At 46.2% G+C, this 14,338-nt stretch overlaps 2 protein-coding genes across 2 annotated transcripts in view; one reads left to right on the top strand and one right to left on the bottom strand.

Moving 5' to 3' along the window:
- The window catches only part of LOC310835821 (uncharacterized protein), a 192,433-nt gene that overhangs the window by 37,922 nt on the left and 140,173 nt on the right, over positions 1-14,338 (top strand). The gene's annotated exons all lie outside the window — the stretch shown is intronic.
- LOC310835466 (mucin-16-like) overlaps positions 1-14,338 on the bottom strand; it is a gene marked incomplete at its 5' end in the record, with an annotated part of 49,986 nt that overhangs the window by 32,820 nt on the left and 2,828 nt on the right. Inside the window, 39 exons of the mRNA XM_083720095.1 lie at positions 310-482; positions 613-680; positions 765-913; positions 1,108-1,134; positions 1,860-2,032; positions 2,164-2,231; positions 2,328-2,482; positions 2,667-2,693; positions 3,031-3,203; positions 3,334-3,401; positions 3,487-3,635; positions 3,830-3,856; positions 4,582-4,754; positions 4,886-4,953; positions 5,050-5,204; positions 5,389-5,415; positions 5,753-5,925; positions 6,054-6,121; positions 6,206-6,354; positions 6,541-6,567; positions 6,891-7,063; positions 7,191-7,258; positions 7,355-7,509; positions 7,796-7,822; positions 8,274-8,446; positions 8,579-8,646; positions 8,738-8,892; positions 9,442-9,468; positions 10,401-10,573; positions 10,703-10,770; positions 10,868-11,022; positions 11,527-11,553; positions 11,981-12,153; positions 12,283-12,350; positions 12,448-12,560; positions 13,108-13,134; positions 13,562-13,734; positions 13,864-13,931; positions 14,029-14,180. Coding sequence (XP_083576221.1) covers positions 310-482; positions 613-680; positions 765-913; positions 1,108-1,134; positions 1,860-2,032; positions 2,164-2,231; positions 2,328-2,482; positions 2,667-2,693; positions 3,031-3,203; positions 3,334-3,401; positions 3,487-3,635; positions 3,830-3,856; positions 4,582-4,754; positions 4,886-4,953; positions 5,050-5,204; positions 5,389-5,415; positions 5,753-5,925; positions 6,054-6,121; positions 6,206-6,354; positions 6,541-6,567; positions 6,891-7,063; positions 7,191-7,258; positions 7,355-7,509; positions 7,796-7,822; positions 8,274-8,446; positions 8,579-8,646; positions 8,738-8,892; positions 9,442-9,468; positions 10,401-10,573; positions 10,703-10,770; positions 10,868-11,022; positions 11,527-11,553; positions 11,981-12,153; positions 12,283-12,350; positions 12,448-12,560; positions 13,108-13,134; positions 13,562-13,734; positions 13,864-13,931; positions 14,029-14,180 — 4,140 coding nt within the window. The remainder of the gene's footprint in view (positions 1-309; positions 483-612; positions 681-764; positions 914-1,107; positions 1,135-1,859; positions 2,033-2,163; positions 2,232-2,327; positions 2,483-2,666; positions 2,694-3,030; positions 3,204-3,333; positions 3,402-3,486; positions 3,636-3,829; positions 3,857-4,581; positions 4,755-4,885; positions 4,954-5,049; positions 5,205-5,388; positions 5,416-5,752; positions 5,926-6,053; positions 6,122-6,205; positions 6,355-6,540; positions 6,568-6,890; positions 7,064-7,190; positions 7,259-7,354; positions 7,510-7,795; positions 7,823-8,273; positions 8,447-8,578; positions 8,647-8,737; positions 8,893-9,441; positions 9,469-10,400; positions 10,574-10,702; positions 10,771-10,867; positions 11,023-11,526; positions 11,554-11,980; positions 12,154-12,282; positions 12,351-12,447; positions 12,561-13,107; positions 13,135-13,561; positions 13,735-13,863; positions 13,932-14,028; positions 14,181-14,338) is intronic.

Consider the following 14,338-nt stretch of genomic DNA (forward strand, 5'->3'; position numbering starts at 1 on the left):
TGATTGGACCAAGACTATGGTGCTTCAGTTGTAGACACTTGAAAAGGGTTCAATCCAGACTTCCTCTTGAGCATAATCCTCCTTAGGGGAGGCTCCCCCCTCTCCATTCCCCACTCCCAAAGTTCCTTCTGCCTATGAAACATGAAATCCCCGTTTAGAGAGCTCTCAATTCTGGAGTGAGAGGCCTCATCTCTCAGGAAATAATGGACACAACAAAAAAACTGAGCTCAGAGGAGAGTCTATTTCTGTACTATGACACAAACCCCACATAAGGCATGCACACGAGATGATTAGGAAACACCTGGTTACCATTGACATAGAGGCTGTATCTTTCCATGCTGTAGGGAACCATCTTGGTGAAACCGCTGGTCTGGTTGACGATCTCGTGGTACACCTTCACCCGGTCAAAGGCGGGCGTGGTGGAGTCGTTGCGGTAAGTGCAGACGGCGTCCATTCCGGTTTCATCCCCATCACTCACAGGTCTGGGAGGAAAGAGAGAGAGAGGTTGAGTAGAATTATGAGCAGTTGGAACGGTTGGGCGAGACAGGATCATTCGTGTCTGTTCAAGGGATGATCAGAGCTAAAGGGTTCCCGTGTTTGAGGATGGCTGACCTGAGCTGAGTCACTTTGCATCCCACATACGCTGGGCCAATGCTGCTGTTGCGGAGAATTCTTCCCAGCTGAAAAATGAAGGAGGCATTGAGTACATCAAACCGATAGGATCATGGCAAGCTATTCTCAAAGTGGGGAGGAATTGGACTTACCAGTGTGGTGAGAGCTTTCTCTGTAGCGTTGAAGGCCTTTGAGTTGGGCGTCCCCATTTCTGGGTTATACCTGAGGTTGGTTACGGTCCAGTTGACGGTGAAGGGTTCAACTGCCAGGGCTGGGGTTGGTGTCAGGGCTGGTGGAGGGGCTACCACAGGAAATGAAATAAATGGATCAGGCAGAGGCTAGTGGCTCATCGCATGGTGTGACTGACCAATATAACAACCAATCAATTTAAATGTGTTTGGCCAACACTATTGCCTTCCTATAACTCCTTTCCTTGAGTTTGGTGAAAGGGCCATGAAGAGTTTTTAGAAGTTGGAACTTTTAAAGCAAACTTACTTGGTTCAACTGGGACTTCATGATACCCTGGGGGAAAAGAAGAAACACAGGTTTATAAATGAGGCAAAACAGTGGTGCTTCAGATGGAGATTCCCGGCAAAAATATACCGCATTTTTTGCTCTATAAGACTCACTTTTTCCCTCCTAAAAAGTAAGGGGAAATGTGTGTACATGTTATGGAGCGAATGCAGGCTGCTCATCTATCACAGAAGCCAGAACAGCAAGAGGGATTCCTGCTTTCACTGCACAGCGATCCCTCTTGCTGTTCTGGCTTCTGAGATTCAAGATTATTTTTTTCTTGTTTTCCTCCTCCAGAAACTAGGTGCATCTTGTGGTCTGGTGCGTCTTATAGAGCGGAAAATACGGTAACTGGTTGCATCCGGAATTCCCTTGCGTGGTGTACTGCTCAGAGCGGGGTGGGTGGGTCTCCAATCTATCTCCCTCTCAACCAGCTCTGTGGGGATTGGGAACGCTTCTTCAACATGGGCTACGTGGTGCAGTAATAGGGGCAGCACCAGGAATGAGGCATCCTTCTCAGTTGTTGATGGCCTCTTCCACAATCTATCTCTGCTGCCAATTCACCTTCCTTCAACTCATAGAGTTTGAAATCCCCCATTTGAAAGCATGTCTCTCTGAAAACATTAGACCTGATGAGGAGACGGGACCCTCAGGACACCTGCACTGTAACTACGACACAAACCACACGGAGAGATAAGGGATGTACATTAAATCCTTAAGAAACACTTGGTTACCGTTGATGTAGAGGCTGTATCTTTCCATGCTGTAGGGAACCATCTTGGTGAAACCGCTGGTCTGGTTGACAATCTCATGGTACACCTTCACTCGGTCAAAGGCGGGCGCGGTGGAGTCGTTGCGGTAAGTGCAGACGGCGTCCATTCCGGTTTCATCCCCGTCTCTCACCGGTCTGGGAAAAGAAAGAGAATTTGGGATGCAGGACTGACCACAAAGATGGAAAACAGAGGAGGGAGGAAGTCACTCTTGCCAGAGTGAGAAAGGACCAGAGGATATATGTCTCCGCATTTGAGGAAGGCTTACCTGAACTGAGTCACTTCGCATCCCACGTACGCCGGGCCAATGCTGCTCTTCCGAAGAATTCTTCCAAACTGAAGAAGGAAGGAAACATTGAATTGGTGAAATCATCAGGATCACCCACGACACATCCCATGCCAGTCTCACAAGTAGATGGGGATCAGACTTACCAGCATGGTGAGCGCTTTCTCTGTAGCGTTGAAGGCCTTTGAGTTGGGAGTTCCCATTTCTGGCTTGTATCTGAGGTTGGTTACGGTACAGTTGAGGGTGAAGCGTTCAAGTGTTGGGACTGGGGTTGGGGTTTGTGTTGGCGTTGGCAGAGTGGCTGCAAGTGGAAGCATAGGAAGTACATGGTGTGATGGGATTGTGACACACAGCAAAGCAATCAACAAAAGCATGTTAAAATTCATGCTCTTCCACTGAGGCATGGCCATTGCCGACACCCTCATTTTAGTTGTTCCCTTGAGTTTGCCATGAGCACAATTTATGGATAATGATATGGTACTTACTTGATGCAACAGGAACTTCTCTGTAACCTAGGACAAAGAAAGACATGCTTGTTTATGAATGGACCTAGACTATGGTGTTTCAGTTGTAGACACTTGAAAAGGGTTCAATCCAGACTTCCTCTTGAGCATAATCCTCCTCAGGGGAGGCTCCCCCCTCTCCATTCCCCACTCCCAAAGTTCCTTCTGCCTATGAAACATGAAATCCCCGTTTAGAGAGCTCTCAGTTCTGAAGTGAGAGGTCTCATCTCTCAGGAAATCATAGACACAACAAGAAAACTGAGCTCAGAGTAGAGTCTATTTCTGTACTAGGACACAAACCCCACATAAGGCATGCACACGAGATGATTAGGAAACACCTGGTTACCATTGACATAGAGGCTGTATCTTTCCATGCTGTAGGGAACCATCTTGGTGAAACCGCTGGTCTGGTTGACGATCTCGTGGTACACCTTCACCCGGTCAAAGGCGGGCGTGGTGGAGTCGTTGCGGTAAGTGCAGACGGCGTCCATTCCGGTTTCATCCCCATCACTCACAGGTCTGGGAGGAAAGAGAGAGAGAGGTTGAGTAGAATTATGAGCAGTTGGAACGGTTGGGCGAGACAGGATCATTCGTGTCTGTTCAAGGGATGATCAGAGCTAAAGGGTTCCCGTGTTTGAGGATGGCTGACCTGAGCTGAGTCACTTTGCATCCCACATACGCTGGGCCAATGCTGCTGTTGCGGAGAATTCTTCCCAGCTGAAAAATCAAGGAGGCATTGAGTACATCAAACCGATAGGATCATGGCAAGCCATTCTCACAAGTGGGCAGGAATTTGACTTACCAGCGTGGTGAGAGCTTTCTCAGTAGCGTTGAAGGCCTTTGAGTTGGGCGTCCCCATTTCTGGGTTATACCTGAGGTTGGTTACGGTCCAGTTGACGGTGAAGGGTTCAACTGCCAGGGCTGGGGTTGGTGTCAGGGCTGGTGGAGGGGCTACCACAGGAAATGAAATAAATGGATCAGGCAGAGGCTAGTGGCTCATCGCATGGTGTGACTGACCAAAATAACAACCAATCAATTTAAATGTGTTTGGCCAACACTATTGCCTTCCTATAACTCCTTTCCTTGAGTTTGGTGAAAGGGCCATGAAGAGTTTTTAGAAGTTGGAACTCTTAAAGCAAACTTACTTGGTTCAACTGGGACTTCATGATACCCTGGGGAAAAAGAAGAAACACAGGTTTATAAATGAGGCAAAACAGTGGTGTTTCAGATGGAGATTCCCGGCAAAAATATACCGCATTTTTTGCTCTATAAGACTCACTTTTTCCCTCCTAAAAAGTAAGGGGAAATGTGTGTACATGTTATGGAGCGAATGCAGGCTGCTCATCTATCACAGAAGCCAGAACAGCAAGAGGGATTCCTGCTTTCACTGCACAGCGATCCCTCTTGCTGTTCTGGCTTCTGAGATTCAAGATTATTTTTTTCTTGTTTTCCTCCTCCAGAAACTAGGTGCATCTTGTGGTCTGGTGCGTCTTATAGAGCGGAAAATACGGTAACTGGTTGCATCCGGAATTCCCTTGCGTGGTGTACTGCTCAGAGCGGGGTGGGTGGGTCTCCAATCTATCTCTCTCTAAACCAGCTCTGTGGGGATTGGGAACGCTTCATCAACATGGGCTACGTGGTGCAGTAATAGGGGCAGCACCAGGAATGAGGCATCCTTCTCAGTTGTTGATGGCCTCTTCCACAATCTATCTCTGCTGCCAATTCACCTTCCTTCAACTCATAGAGTTTGAAATCCCCCATTTGAAAGCATGTCTCTCTGAAAACATTAGACCTGATGAGGAGACGGGACCCTCAGGACACCTGCACTGTAACTACGACACAAACCACACGGAGAGATAAGGGATGTACATTAAATCCTTAAGAAACACTTGGTTACCGTTGACGTAGAGGCTGTATCTTTCCATGCTGTAGGGAACCATCTTGGTGAAACCGCTGGTCTGGTTGACAATCTCATGGTACACCTTCACTCGGTCAAAGGCGGGCGCGGTGGAGTCGTTGCGGTAAGTGCAGACGGCGTCCATTCCGGTTTCATCCCCGTCTCTCACCGGTCTGGGAAAAGAAAGAGAATTTGGGATGCAGGACTGACCACAAAGATGGAAAACAGAGGAGGGAGGAAGTCACTCTTGCCAGAGTGAGAAAGGACCAGAGGATATATGTCTCCGCATTTGAGGAAGGCTTACCTGAACTGAGTCACTTCGCATCCCACGTACGCCGGGCCAATGCTGCTCTTCCGAAGAATTCTTCCAAACTGAAGAAGGAAGGAAACATTGAATTGGTGAAATCATCAGGATCACCCACGACACATCCCATGCCAGTCTCACAAGTAGATGGGGATCAGACTTACCAGCATGGTGAGCGCTTTCTCTGTAGCGTTGAAGGCCTTTGAGTTGGGAGTTCCCATTTCTGGCTTGTATCTGAGGTTGGTTACGGTACAGTTGAGGGTGAAGCGTTCAAGTGTTGGGACTGTTGCTGGGGTTTGTGTTGGCGTTGGCAGAGTGGCTGCAAGTGGAAGCATAGGAAGTACATGGTGTGATGGGATTGTGACACACAGCAAAGCAATCAACAAAAGCATGTTAAAATTCATGCTCTTCCACTGAGGCATGGCCATTGCTGACACCCTCATTTTAGTTGTTCCCTTGAGTTTGCCATGAGCACAATTTATGGATAATGATATGGTACTTACTTGATGCAACAGGAACTTCTCTGTAACCTAGGACAAAGAAAGACATGCTTGTTTATGAATGGACCTAGACTATGGTGCTTCAGTTGTAGACACTTGAAAAGGGTTCAATCCAGACTTCCTCTTGAGCATAATCCTCCTCAGGGGAGGCTCCCCCCTCTCCATTCCCCACTCCCAAAGTTCCTTCTGCCTATGAAACATGAAATCCCCGTTTAGAGAGCTCTCAATTCTGGAGTGAGAGGCCTCATCTCTCAGGAAATAATGGACACAACAAAAAAACTGAGCTCAGAGGAGAGTCTATTTCTGTACTATGACACAAACCCCACATAAGGCATGCACACGAGATGATTAGGAAACACCTGGTTACCATTGACATAGAGGCTGTATCTTTCCATGCTGTAGGGAACCATCTTGGTGAAACCGGTGGTCTGGTTGACGATCTCGTGGTACACCTTCACCCGGTCAAAGGCGGGCGTGGTGGAGTCGTTGCGGTAAGTGCAGACGGCGTCAATCCCGGTTTCATCCCCATCACTCACAGGTCTAGGAGGAAAGAGAGAGAGAAGTTGAGTAGCATTATGAGCAGTTGGAACGGTTGGGTGAGAGGATCATTCGTGTCTGTTCAAGGGATGATCAGAGCTAAAAGGTTCCCGTATTTGGGGATGGCTCACCTGAGCTGAGTCACTTTGCATCCCACGTATGCCGGGCCAATGCTGCTGTTGCGGAGAATTCTTCCCAGCTGAAAAATGAAGGAGGCATTGAGTACATCAAACCAATAGGATCATGGCAAGCTATTTTCACAATGGGCAGGAATCAGACTTACCAGCGTGGTGAGAGCTTTCTCAGTAGCGTTGAAGGCCTTTGAGTTGGGCGTCCCCATTTCTGGGTTATACCTGAGGTTGGTTACGGTCCAGTTGACGGTGAAGGGTTCAACTGCCAGGGCTGGGGTTGGTGTCAGGGCTGGTGGAGGGGCTACCACAGGAAATGAAATAAATGGATCAGGCAGAGGCTAGCGGCTCATCGCATGGTGTGACTGACCAAAATAACAACCAATCAATTTAAATGTGTCCACACAGATGCTCTTCCATTGACAAACAGCCAACACTATTGCCTTCCATGAAGGGCTTTAAGATGTAGGATTTTTAAAAGTAAACTTACTTGATTCAGCTGGGACCTCATGATAACCTAGGACAAAGGAAGACAGGCTGGTTTGTGATTGGACCAAGACAGTGGTATTTCAGTTGTAGACACTTGAAAAAGGTTCAATTCAGACTTCCACTGAGTGTAATCCTCCTCAGGGGAGGCTCCCCCCTCTCCATGCCCCACTCCCAAATTTCCTTCTGCCTATGAAACATGACATCCTCATTTTGGGATTGAGGAGCCTCATCTCTCAGGAAATCATGGACACAACAAGAAACTGAGCTCAGAGGACAGTCTATTCTATTCCATTACACAAACCACAGACAGTTAATCTATGCACATGAAGTGACTAAGAATCTCTTGGCTACCGTTGACGTAGAGGCTGTATCTTTCCATTCTGTAGGGATCCATCTTGGTGAAGCCGCTGGTCTGGTTTACAATCTCATGGTACACCTTCACCCGGTCAAAGGCGGGCGCGGTGGAGTCGTTGCGGTAAGTGCAGACGGCATCCATTCCGGTTTCCTCCCCATTGCTCACCGGTCTGGGAGGAGAGAGAAAGAATTTCAGGACAGACCAAAAAGGTGGACAACAGAGGAGGGATGAAGTCACTGTTGCCGGAGTGAGAAAGGACCAGAGGATATATGTCTCCACATTTGAGGAAGGCTTACCTGAGCTGAGTCACTTCGCATCCTAGGTACGCCGGGCCAATGCTGCTGTTGCGGAGAATTCTTCCAAACTGAAGAAGGAAGGAAACATTGAATTGGTGAAATCATCAGGATCACCCACAACACATCCCATGCCAGTCTCACAAGTAGATGGGGATCAGACTTACCAGCATGGTGAGCACTTTCTCTGTAGCGTTGAAGGCCTTTGAGTTGGGAGTTCCCATTTCTGGCTTGTATCTGAGGTTGGTTATGGTACAATTGATGGTGAAGTGTTCCTGTGTTGGGGTTGGGGTTGGCATTTGTGTTGGCATTGGCAAAGTAGCTGGAACAGGAGGAGAAGGATATGTACTAGGGTCAAGAGATTTATAGCATTATACAATTATTATACCCTATCCATTAAAGGGTGCACATATTGACATGCGGTTCAGTGATGTATTACCAAAGGTTTTAATATCATGAGTCTCATCCCTGACTATGTTGTAAGAGACTCTACTTAAAAATACTTAGGTGGTACTTACTTGCTTCAAGAGGGGCTTCATTGTAACCCAGAAAAGGTCAAGATACACTGGGAGTGTGGTGTGTTAAAATTTCAATGTGGTTCTACTTACTTGTTTCAGGAGGGTCTTCATGATAACCTACAGAAAAGTAAGAGATCGTCATTGAGAAGCTCTCAATATAATGATGTTTAAAATAAGGAGGTCTTTTCTGGGGCAGGAGAATTGTTATGTCCTCCTGTATTCAGAAGATGCACTAAGCAGAGGCAGTGAGAAGCATCTCACACATATTATGACACAATCATGTCCATCACATGACAATCACCTCAATCAGCTTTGGACACTTTCATGACATGGGGAGGCCTCCTGGGCAGAGGACAAAAACCTCATAGCATCATCTCTGCACCCAGATTGGCACAGCAACTCAAGCAGGAACAAAATCACATGAAAATACCCCAGCATTTAGTTTGCAAGAAAGGGTCTGAATATCTCTGCAAACATTGACTCAGATGAAGGCTGGGCTTGGGGGTACTGCAGAAAACACACACAGAGAGATAATCGATGTACATCAAGGGCTCCACAACTTGTTTACCATTGACGTAGAGGCTGTATCTTTCCACCTCATAGGGCCTCATCTTGCTGAAGTTGTCCGTCTGGCTGACGATCTCGTGGTACACCTTCACTCGGTCAAAGGCGGGGCTGGTGGAGTCATTGCGGTAAGTGCAGACGGCGTCCATTCCAGTTTCATCCCCGTTCTTCACTGGCCTGGGAGGACAAAGAGAGAGGGAGATCATTCAGGATGCAGAATGGTCCACCAGGGAAGAAAGGATAGAGTCCCCCTTGCCAAGGTGTGGCATGAGCAGCACAGAAATGTTCTCCCATTGGAGGAAGACGTACCTGAGCTGAGTAACTCTGCACCCCAGATACGCAGGGCCAATGCTGCTGTTGCTGAGGAATCTGCCAAGCTGAGAGAGGAATGAGACACGATGTCAAAACAAGAGCCTGGTCTACCCCTCCTCACAAGCCATTCTCACAAGCAGTCGCTATCAGACTTACCACTGCGACGAGTGCTCTTTCCGTTGCGTTGAACACTGTAGAATTGGGTTGTCCCATCTCTTTCCTGTATTTGAGGTTGGTGACGGTGAAATTGACGGTGAATTGTTCAACCGCTGGAATTGGGGTTGTTGTTTGGGCAGGTGTGGGCAGAGTGGCTAGAAGAGACATAGGTATTTCATAAATTTCCATTCCACCCTTCCCAAGGGGGAAGCAGAATAGTTAAAACAAGAGGAAATCAAATGAAGGAATTCCCAGAATACAATAATTAAAATGCAAGACATCAAACTCCCAGGACTCAAACAATATATGTTTCCTCCTTAAGAGATTGAAATACTTTTAATTTCAACAAGCAGTTGATGGAATTGTGTGACTGAAAATTGAGGAAAAGAAAACGAAACAAAGCAATATTCAGAATGCAAGAATTAAAACAAAGGTCATGAAACTCCATATTCTCAAACTTTATATCCCCTTCTTAACAGATTCAAATATTTTGAATGTCAACCAGAAGTCGATCACATGATGGCAAGATTTGGAAATCTAATCAAACAAACAAACAAACAAACAAACAAACCAAAGAGTGCTCATGTTGCTATCCTTCCCCTGGTGCATTTTCCAAATCACCCCCCCCCCCATCCCATCACTCTTTTCCCTGTTTTTGTCAGATTGGGGTGTTGTTTTCAGAATTTAAATGTGGTTCTACTTACTCGTTTTAGGAGGGGTTTCATGATAACCTATGGAAATGCAAGAGACGTTAATTCAGGAAATTGCATAATGTAATACAACAAACAGGCTTTTCAAAGCTAATAGTAACTGGTTGGGATTTCTCACTATTTTGGACGGTGCACTGTCTGTACACAGGAATGAACATCCTTCACTTCTATGAGAAAATCATCTCACTGCCAAGGAGCCTCAGACCCTCACACAACATCTGGTGAAAACCTCCATAGTCATATCTCTGCATCATGATTATGAGGAGGTTTCACCCCTCCCATATCCAAGAATCTCCTGACGAGTCTGCTGATTCTCCAGAGAGGAGGAGCAGTGTTCTGCTTTCTATTTATTCAGCTCCAGCACCACATCAAAGTCTGAGTGTTAGAGATCGTGTCTAGAGATAAGGTTGCTGCTAAGAGCAGCTGCAGACACTCAGTGCAGCATTCATTTATGCTTAGATCTATTTAGCTCTGTATATAGTTTTGTATTATAGTCGTAGTTATAGAATAAAACAAGATATTCTACAGAGCTGCTCTCCGAGTCGTTTATACACTGCCAGACTCTGCTATACTCTGCTGTGCGACGACTGTATTGTGGAAGTGAATCCGGTGCTCACACCTCTAAGCTGTGAGTCCACAGCACTTTGACCTGTTCCTGTGAAGAAGGTGGTCTCTGGAAGTGCTACCCAGCTTGCCTAGCCCAGTCGGGGCTGAAGTGCATGAGTCCAGTTGGTACACTGACTCAAGGGCGATGCTGACAGATTAGCCCCGTTCTACCCAAACAACACACAATATCATATTCATCCAAGTCCGCAGCATTTGGTCCTAGAAATTTGGCTTCTGGAGAACGCTGGGCTGGGGATACTGCTGTGTTGCTTCTAGTAACATTCATGGACACACACACCCATCCAGATAATTGATGCACATCCAAAGCTTAAAAACCACTCAGCTACCGTTGACGTAGAGGCTGTATCTTTCCAGATAGTATTGTCCCATCTCAGTGAAACCAATGGTCTGGTTGACGATCTCGTGGTACACCTTCACCCGGTCAAAGGCGGGCGTGGTGGAGTCGTTGCGGTAAGTGCAGACGGCGTCCATTCCGGTTTCATCCCCGTCTCTCACCGGTCTGGGAGGAGAGGGAAATCAGGATTCAGGATTGACCACAGATATGGACAAGGGAGGACAGAAGATGCCAACCTTGTTTGCCTGCGTTGCCAGCAGAGCAGATATGTTCCGACCTTTGGGGAAGGCTTACCTGAGTTGAGTCACTCTGCACCTCAGATATGCCGGGCCAATGCTGCTGTTGAGGAGAATTCCATCAAGCTGAGGAAGGAAAGAGACATTGAGCATATTCCACCCTACAGAAAGTGTACAAATTTATCTACACATCCCTTGCTAACTGCCATGGAGTCAGGCTTACCAGATGGGTGAGATCACTCTCTGTTGCATTGAATATTTTGGAATTGTGAGTTCCCATCTCTTCCCTGTACTTGAGGTTGGTGATGGTGAAATTGAGGGTGAATTGTTCAACCACTGGAATTGGGGTTGTTGTTTGGGCTGGCGTTGGCAGAGTGGCTGGAATAGATGTAGGTATGTTATGAATTTCCATTCCACCCTTCCCAAGGGGGAAGCAGAATAGTTAAAAGAAGAGGAAATCAAATGAAGGAATTCCCAGAATACAATAATTAAAATGCAAGACATCAAACTCCCAGGCCTCATGATATATATTTCCTCCTTAAGAGATCGAAATACTTTTAACTGCAACAAAAGTCGATGGAATGGTGTGATTGAGAATTCAGAAAAGAAAATCAAATAAAGCAATATTAGGAATGCAAGAATTAAAACGAAGGCCGTGAAGCTCCATATTCTCAAATTATATATCCCTTTCTTAATAGATTCAAATATTTTCAATGTCAACTAGGTGTTGATCACATGGTGAGACTGATAAATCTAACAAATGAATCACTTGAATCAAAGAAGCTTCATTTTGGTAGTCTTCAACTCATGCATTGTCAACATCTGCTCCTGTGAATGTTGGGGGGGGTTGCTGTGTTAGAATTTAAATTTGGTTCTACTTACTCGTTTCAGGAGGAGTTTCATGATAACCTATGGAAACGGAAGAGACGTTAATTCAGGAAATTGCATAATGTAATACCACAAACAGGCTTTTCAAATACAATAGTAACAGGTTGGGATTTTTCACTATTTTGGACGGTGCACTGCCTGTACACAGGAATGAACAGCCTTCACCTCTATGAAAAAAACACCTCACTGCCAAGGGAGCCTCAGACCCTCACACAACATCTGGTGAAAACCTCCATAGTCATATCTCTGCATCATGATTAGCCCCGTTCTACCCAAACAACACACAGTATCATATTCATCCAAGTCCGCAGCATTCTGTCCTAGAAATTTGGCCTCTGGAGAAGGCTGGGCTGGAGAAACTGCTGTGTTGCTTCTAGTAACATTCATGGACACACACACCCATCCAGATAATTGATGCACATCCAAAGCTTAAAAACCACTCAGCTACCGTTGACGTAGAGGCTGTATCTTTCCAGATAGTATTGTCCCATCTCAGTGAAACCAATGGTCTGGTTGACGATCTCGTGGTACACCTTCACCCGGTCAAAGGCGGGCCTGGTGGAGTCGTTGCGGTAAGTGCAGACGGCGTCCATTCCGGTTTCATCCCCATCTCTCACCGGTCTGGGAGGAGAGGGAAATCAGGATTCAGGATTGACCACAGATATGGACAAGGGAGGACAGAAGATGCCAACCTTGTTTGCCTGCGTTGCCAGCAGAGCAGATATGTTCCGACCTTTGGGGAAGGCTTACCTGAGTTGAGTCACTCTGCACCTCAGATATGCCGGGCCAATGCTGCTGTTGAGGAGAATTCCATCAAGCTGAGGAAGGAAAGAGACATTGAGCATATTCCACCCTACAGAAAGTGTACAAATTGATCTACACATCCCTTGCTAACTGCCATGGAGTCAGGCTTACCAGATGGGTGAGATCACTCTCTGTTGCATTGAATATTTTGGAATTGTGAGTTCCCATCTCTTCCCTGTACTTGAGGTTGGTGATGGTGAAATTGAGGGTGAATTGTTCAACCACTGGAATTGGGGTTGTTGTTTGGGCTGGCGTTGGCAGAGTGGCTGGAATAGATGTAGGTATGTTATGAATTTCCATTCCACCCTTCCCAAAGGGGAAGCAGAATGGTTAAAACAAGGGGAAATCAAATGAAGGAATTCCCAGAATACAATAATTAAAATGCAAGACATCAAACTCCCAGGACTCACAATATATATTTCCTCCTTAAGAGATCGAAATACTTTTAACTGCAGCAAAAGTCGATGGAATGGTGTGATTGAGAATTCAGAAAAGAAAACCAAATAAAGCAATATTAGGAATGCAAGAATTAAAACGAAGGCCGTGAAGCTCCATATTCTCAAATTATATATCCCCTTCTTAACAGATTCAAATATTTTCAATGTCAACTAGGTGTTGATCACATGGTGAGACTGATAAATCTAACAAATGAATCACTTGAATCAAAGAAGCTTCATTTTGGTAGTCTTCAACTCATGCATTGTCAACATCTGCTCCTCTGAATGTTGGGGGGGGGTTGCCGTGTTAGAATTTAAATTTGGTTCTACTTACTCGTTTCAGGAGGAGTTTCATGATAACCTATGGAAATGGAAGAGACGTTAATTCAGGAAATTGCATAATGTAATACAACAAACAGGCTTTTCAAATACAATAGTAACTGGTTGGGATTTTTCACTATTTTGGACGGTGCACTGCCTGTACACAGGAATGAACAGCCTTCACCTCTATGAAAAAAACACCTCACTGCCAAGGGAGCCTCAGACCCTCACACAACATCTGGTGAAAACCTCCATAGTCATATCTCTGCATCGTGATTAGCCCCGTTCTACCCAAACAACACACAGTATCATATTCATCCAAGTCCGCAGCATTCTGTCCTAGAAATTTGGCCTCTGGAGAAGGCTGGGCTGGAGAAACTGCTGTGTTGCTTCTAGTAACATTCATGGACACACACACCCATCCAGATAATTGATGCACATCCAAAGCTTAAAAACTACTCAGCTACCGTTGACGTAGAGGCTGTATCTTTCCAGATAGTATTGTCCCATCTCAGTGAAACCAATGGTCTGGTTGACGATCTCGTGGTACACCTTCACCCGGTCAAAGGCGGGCCTGGTGGAGTCGTTGCGGTAAGTGCAGACGGCGTCCATTCCGGTTTCATCCCCGTCTCTCACCGGTCTGGGAGGAGAGGGAAATCAGGATTCAGGATTGACCACAGATATGGACAAGGGAGGACAGAAGATGCCAACCTGGTTTGCCTGCGTTGCCAGCAGAGCAGATATGTTCCGACCTTTGGGGAAGGCTTACCTGAGTTGAGTCACTCTGCACCTCAGATATGCCGGGCCAATGCTGCTGTTGAGGAGAATTCCATCAAGCTGAGGAAGGAAAGAGACATTGAGCATATTCCACCCTACAGAAAGTGTACAAATTGATCTACACATCCCTTGCTAACTGCCATGGAGTCCGGCTTACCAGATGGGTGAGATCACTCTCTGTTGCATTGAATATTTTGGAATTGTGAGTTCCCATCTCTTCCCTGTACTTGAGGTTGGTGATGGTGAAATTGAGGGTAAATTGTTCAACCGCTGGAATTGGGGTTGTTTGGGCTGGCGTCGGCAGAGTGGCTGGAACAGAGGGGGGAATAAATGAACGTGTGTATTCGGTAAATTTCTACCCCATTCTTTCTTAGCAAAGGACACCCAGGATGGTTAAAAGGGGGAAATGAAAGAAAGCAATACCCAGAATACAATATTTGAAATGAATGTCATAGGTTTGCCCGCCT

This window comes from Podarcis gaigeae, assembly GCF_964106915.1.
Source record: "Podarcis gaigeae genome assembly, chromosome: 18".
NCBI lineage: Eukaryota > Metazoa > Chordata > Lepidosauria > Squamata > Lacertidae > Podarcis > Podarcis gaigeae.